This window comes from Nicotiana tabacum, chromosome 11, assembly GCF_000715075.1.
Source record: "Nicotiana tabacum cultivar K326 chromosome 11, ASM71507v2, whole genome shotgun sequence".
Taxonomy (NCBI): Eukaryota; Viridiplantae; Streptophyta; class Magnoliopsida; order Solanales; family Solanaceae; genus Nicotiana; species Nicotiana tabacum.
The window spans coordinates 90,562,920-90,569,861 of NC_134090.1; the positions used below are offsets into that span (position 1 = coordinate 90,562,920).

Here is a 6,942-nt window from a genome sequence, read left to right on the forward strand (position 1 = left end):
AATAAGAAAGTACACTATCAATCCTAAACACATAACATGACAGCTAACATTAGAGCAACTACAACCGCAATTATAATAGCAACAACTCTGAACTTCGACCTTCCTTGTCTTCTTTGACAATGACATCGATCACTCTTCTTAATAAGAGCCGTAAGAAGAGTCTTGTAGTGTTCTTCCTCAATCGCAGGATCAACCCATCTGAAAAAGCCACAACCTTCACCAATCTCATATCTTCGGCAGCTAGGAACCTTCTTCTAGGATTGGTGGGTGTTCGTGACATTTTAAGATCTGCAGCAAGTCCACAATAACACAAATGTTCCTTCTTCATTGTTGAAGGAGAAGAATTTGTTGCAGGAGAAGAAGAAAAAAATCGACTTTCAAAACAAAAGGAGATGACAAAAATTGATGGGCAATGAAGAATCACAGGGAAAAAAAATTTCTATTTTTCACTGTTGAAGCTAACAAAGAAAGAAGAAGGCATCAGATTTGGATAGAAATTAGCTTATGTAATGTTCAACAATGGAAAATAAGGTAGAAAGAAGAAAATGGCTATTAAATAGGCTAAATTATTACCGTTAAAGTTTTTTAAACTGTCTTCACGCCCCTTACATTGAAGCCACATATGACACATAGGATCAACCACGTTGGATAGGCGTTTATTATTCACGTTTTGAATGAGTATAAGTGTTCAATTGACAAATATTTAAATTTGGGGACCAGCATGACAAAGTGATTGAAGTACAGATGCCATTTAGACTATTCTGCCTATTTTAAAAGTAATTTAAGAAACTTAATTGTCACATCACATCTAATACTTATTCCATTAAACACTTTACACACGTAACCAATCCATCTCAACACGAAACTGCCCCAAATGCTCCTCCTTAAACCACCATAACCAACCCCTCTCCAATTCTCTTTTCCTTCTCCGAAAAACCCACACTTTCCTTTCCCTTCATCAAAATTCTCCCAATTTCACCCTTCCCTTCAACTTTAACACACCCTTCTCTCCATTCTTCCCCAAAAATGAGCAGTTGGCTCAACAAACTGGGTTTCGGTTTTCGAACTGATCAATCCCCCGCTATGGACTCATCTGCAATTCCTCAAGGACCCGACGATGACATACCCGCCCCGGCTCGACAGTTTGCTCAATTCGGAGCGGGTTGTTTCTGGGGAGTAGAATTGGCGTATCAGAGAGTGGCGGGTGTTACAAAGACTGAAGTGGGATACTCGCAGGGTTATGTACATAACCCGAGATATGAAGATGTGTGTAGCGGTACTACTAATCATTCAGAGGTGGTTAGGGTTCAGTATGATCCTAAGGAATGTAGCTATGATTCCCTGCTTGATGTTTTCTGGTCTCGTCATGACCCCACCACCCCCAATCGACAGGTGGCTTTTCAATTTTTCGGCTTCTTTTTTCATGTATAATATTTGGTTATATTTTTTTTTGCTGAGTTTATTTGTGGAATCATATGCTTAGTTTAATTAATTGGGAAAATTTTAATGAGTCCATGTAAAAAATGAACTTTTCTTTTTCTTTGATGTATTACCTGAGGCTTCTACTTTGATTGTTTTCTAGAATTGAAGTTGAAATCTTCATTGAGTGCGAGTTCCTCTTTAGTTTTTGTGGCTTTAGTCAGTGACTTCTTCTTAAACCTGCTGATGCATAAAACTATTTGCCTAATAATAACCTTCTAGGACATCTTGTAAGCCGTATGGACAATTTTGCATAAAGAGAACATGTTTGGATTAAAATTGTTCTTAAAGAAATGTGTTTGAATAGTTGTAGTTTTTCCAAGACTTTTTGAATTGAATAAGAAACTTTCAATGAAAAAAGGGTGAAACTTACTGTCGAAAAATGTGATTTTTATTTGAAAAACACCCTCAAACGACGTCATAAACCGGTTTTTGCAAAAAGTTCTTCCAAAAAATTGGACAAACACGTTTTTGCAAAAACATTTTGCAAGATTTCAAAAGATGTTCTGTAAACAAATGCCACCTAATGTTTTGTTGATAATATACTGAAGATCAGGTCTTCATTTGATGGTAACGCCCGACGTCGTGCTTACTTCAGAATGTTGCCAAGAAGATTCAAGCTGCAAAATGTCTAAGAAATTTGACGTACTTTTATATAGACGAGAGTGGTCATGTACCCAATTAGCATTTTACCCGCTAAAGCAAATTTCACAGTGAACATCATCAGAATTCTCTGTTTTCTTCTGCCTTGTGTTGATCTTTAAATATGAATCTTGCTTGTTTTGCTTCTACTGTGATTGTTATTCATCTGGTTTTCTAGCACCAAGGAGGAGACAATAGCGGAGTTCTAATTATGTTGGACCAAAAAGGCTTGACAACATTTTACATTTTATTTAAGCGGTTGTGGATATAATCTTACAATGTGGAAAAATGTCCCAAATGCTAAATATGAGTGGATAATTGAAGCAAAAGAGGTTGTAAAGCCAAATGGATGCAGTATATGGAAACATATCAAGAATTTGCGGCAAAAATTCAAGAGTTAATACTCAATTCAACAGTGGTGATGGGCATAAAATAAAATGATGGATTCGATTGGACGAGTATATTCTAAATAGAGAGCTTTTGCTCGCTTGTAAATAGTTTCTTCGACTCAACATCCTCTATGCTGGCCTGAGATGAAATTTAATGGAGATGGTTAGTGAGGGTTCATATAGCGGACCCCAACTTGTTTGGGACTGAGATATTGTTGTTTTTGTGACCAACATTCTTTTGGTGCAATTCATATCAATAAAATCACATTAGCTTTTTCTAACAAAATACTTTTTAATTGACATGTTCAAGGCATAAAATATAAGCAGAAAGCTCATTTCATCTTCTGTGACGTGTGACCTTAAATACATCCATCTTTGACATTTGTTGATTAGCATTAGCTATCTCTTATTAGTCGATCATCAGTATTAGATATTCTGTCTCTCTAGGTTTTATTTTGCGGACTTCCCTCTCCTAGGTCCTTTAAACCGAGATCACTCTACTAGTATCAATATTGGGATTCTTTCTTTATCAAAAAGAAAACATCATCAGAATCTTCCTCCTAGTTTCTTTTTACCTGATTGCTAAAACATGCAACATTTTTTCCATTGAACATCATTGGAATCTTCCTCCTAGTTTCTTTTACCTGATTGCTCAGACATGCAACGTTTCTTCATTGACTGTTTCCCTCATCCCTTTTTTTGGGCACTAGTGCTCCTGCACTCTTAGTAACCTATGTTTGTGTAAGTTTCCTATGCTTTTTTTTTTCATTTAACCCCATATTTTTGCATGCTTCTGCTCCTAATAGCCAAGCAAGGAGATTTGTCACTGCAGACATAGACATGCTTTCTGCTCAGTTGCCAGGTCCAAATTATTGCCAGGGAAGTCCCTTTCTTGTGAAATGAGAACTTCTGCGTAATTGCATCCAAGACTAAGAAAAAAACATCTCTCATCATCTCTCTGGTTCTCTCACTACCATTCAATAGCTGTTGCAACCTTTCATTACTGTCAAGTTTCATCATTAGACGTTTTGCTTATAATGAACTTTACATTCTTAAGTAGAGTTATTTGCTTGACAGGTCAGTGATTTATCCTTCTTTAAAATGCATCTAACATGATGCTTCTCTTGTTTGTAGGGGAATGATGTGGGCACTCAGTACAGGTCTGGAATTTACTTCTACACACCCGAGCAAGAGAAGGCAGCTTTAGAATCCCGGGACAGACAGCAGAAGCTTCTGAACAGGAATATTGTTACTGAGATTTTGCCGGCTAAGAAATTTTACAGAGCTGAGGGGTATCATCAGCAGTACCTTGCAAAAGGGGGTCGCTTTGGTTCAAAGCAGTCTGCTGAGAAAGACTGCAATGATCCCATTCGATGCTACGGTTAAGATGTTTTCATTTGCACGATAAAAATAAATCTGTTCTTCTAAGCTAAGGTTGTTAATAGGTTCAGATATGTCTGTGCTTTTGCTGTGTGTTTTAGATCTACCCGCTTATACTTGCTTCAGGAAAATGAAACATCTGTAGCTTCACCATAGATTTGTAATGTATATGGTTGCAGATTTCATGTTTGTACATGTTTATTGATGCCCTCGCCATAAATTACCTTAGTGAAACAGTTCCTGTCAATCAGATGAGTTGAATTTGAGTTATGATAGCCAATGGCAGTCCTAATTCCTTTCCTACCCCAACAAAAGAAAGTAGAATTACCGTTTTCTGTATTTCTATGAAGTGAATTAAATCTAAAAATTTACTTCGCAGATTGAGCTTACAGAATTTGTGGGTTGGCTGTGTGATCCCTGCAGTATAATTTTTGCATACATACTTTGTGAACAAAACGGTCCTCTATTACAAAAGCAAATACATCCTGTGATGCCTATATATGAAAAACATATACTTGTGAGATCCATCTGAATTCTCTTTACCCCTTATTTTCTTGGGACAATCCAACATTTTGTTACTATCTTCAATTTCGTGCTTTGGAAGTAAACATGATTCTGTCCAAATTCTTTTATATGGCTAGCTGGTTTCTAACCATTCCTGCAGGAAATTCTTTAAAGTTTTTGTCCCTCTTATAATTACTGGCAATACTGCTTTGGATTTGAGTCTCCAGTGTAAATATATATAATTTGGGAATTCTGGGCTGGACGATTTCTTTTATACATCAATAGTTTCCTAGCAAGGCTTCAATATAGGTGATGAAATTAACAAAAGTTTTACACTCCAATGTGATCCTAGCGATGTATAAGAGATTAATTACCAGTTAATTATTTTTTTGAAAAAAAGAACTCTTAAAGCTTTTCATAACAAATAGGTCCCAGGTCTTCCTGGACCATATAAAAGTATCAAATTGCCCACCCTTTTTCTGAAAGGATAAATCTTGTTTGTAGTTTGTACTAGTTATTAGATCGAACTAGACTGAGCAAAGATCAAACACAAAAGTGGCGAGACGTTTAAACGATGTATGACGGAATTGTTTATGAGATCAACAAGAAACCCCTCATTCATATGAAACATACATGTTTACCCGTAAAACGGTACAGTTGAATTTATAACGCGATTTATAGACACGTGAATTAATTTGATCCAAGAATATAAAATAAATAAAGACAGAAATAAGATTATCAAAATAATTTAAAGGAACTACAAGTGTGGTTGTGAATTTAGCTTCTCCGGTAGCAATAACAAGAACAATGTTAAGAACAAAAGAAAGAGAACGATATGATAGAATAAGAGCTGATTTAGCTTTTGCGTACAGAATATTTCACGTCCTACAATGGATACAAATTCTCATATTTATGGCTCTATTCAGGGAAACAAGATCCCCAACTTAAGTTGTTCTTGAACGAGAATAAAGCCCCTATTGATGGCTGCATAACAGTTGACATTAGTGCAAAACTTTTTTGTAACGGCTGCTTATTGAATGCCGTCTTTTCCAACCGACGTCTTCCTTTCAAATCTTCGTTCTCGTTTCCAATGTCTTCAGAACTTATTCAGCACGGGTCACATGTTTGTATCCGGTGCCAACTATTTGCTAACTCATATATTACCTGTCTTCAGTTCCACATGTCATCTCGTCGTTCATCCACCTGTCGCTAATCAATTTTACACAGATAGTTTCCCTACTTTCCGATGACAAAACTTTGTATTACCGGAAAGTAGATAAGATCCTTATTTCTTGGCGGAAAAGTTCCTAAACAGTTTCTGACACTTGAAAGGACGCACATCTTCTTACATTTAATGACCCGAACACGTGTTATTCTGTAATTCAACAAATATTTTCGCCAATTTTCAAGGTAACCATGACAAGAAATTTTGCCGTCTATAAACTTCTCACTACTCATCACTTTTACCTTTCAATTTTACAAACTCTTCTTCTTCTTCAAATTTCCTTTGGACCCTACTAAGAAACCTTACTTTCTCAGTAAAACTTTCTTACCCAGATTTTCTACTATCATGTTTTCTATTACTTCTGCTCTCGAAAACTTTGACCTTCTCATCGGTGGTGGCCGTAAGAAGAAAAAAAATGAAGGAAGCCGATGTTGAATATGAGAATCCTACCGTTAAATCCATCATACCTTCCTAACTCAACTCCAATTGGACCTTCAAGTTCAAAAGGAAACTATCAACCCCAATAATGACAAAAATTGGTTTGTCCACCGATACCCTTCTTCTATTCGCTTTGTTAGCATTCCTACTATAAAAGAAGATTTCAATTGAAATAACATTGAAATCTTTTCCCCCAATGAGGTGGAAAGAATCACCTTTAGCAAACCAGGGTTCATGTGTGTCTACACATACTCTTTTACTTTAAAATTGAGTCAAAAAATTGATCCCATAATTTTAAAATTTTGTCACCGATACCAAATCTTCTTGGCTTAGGTGAGTTCATCGATATGGCATACAATGGCTTGCCTTCGAAAACTGTGCTCCGAGGCGGGGAAACCCTCTCTCTCGCACGTTTAATCAACCTCTACTACCCGAAGAACTTTCGTGGAGGTGAGCTTAAACTCAACAAATGTAGACACCATGCCATTGTTACCAGTGTCGACGATGACAATGACCGCGGTTAGATGGAACATTTCGGTGTCATTGCTACCAAGGACATTCTCCTGGCAACATCCCATTCCATTCATAAATCTTGGAATTTTGATCGTAAGTCTTCAATTATCTTTTCCTTAGCACGTTAAAGAGAATTTCCTAACTTTTATTTTCCTTATTCCAGCTACTCATTGGGAACCACTATCGGTTAATAACCTGGCCCAATGGGTACAAAAACTTCTAGACGTTTCCACACCGGGCTCTCGAAAGTGGAAATAAATGGCCCCCGGATTTAATTGGAAAGCCAAAAACCATGGTAAAAGTTATTTTTTTTTCTTTTTTAACCTTCAACATGATTTAGAACCAATTCACTAATTCCTTTTCGTAATACAT

General features: G+C 36.6%; 1 protein-coding gene across 1 annotated transcript; it reads left to right on the forward strand.

The window, feature by feature from the left end:
* The first annotated feature begins 846 nt into the window (after nt 1-846).
* Nucleotides 847-4,208, forward strand: LOC107817933 (peptide methionine sulfoxide reductase). The gene is made up of 2 exons (XM_016643828.2): nt 847-1,392; nt 3,645-4,208. Exons 1-2 carry the CDS (start codon nt 1,027-1,029, stop codon nt 3,894-3,896), a joined length of 618 nt encoding a protein of 205 aa, XP_016499314.1. The 5' UTR covers nt 847-1,026; the 3' UTR covers nt 3,897-4,208.
* The last annotated feature ends 2,734 nt before the right edge of the window (nt 4,209-6,942 follow it).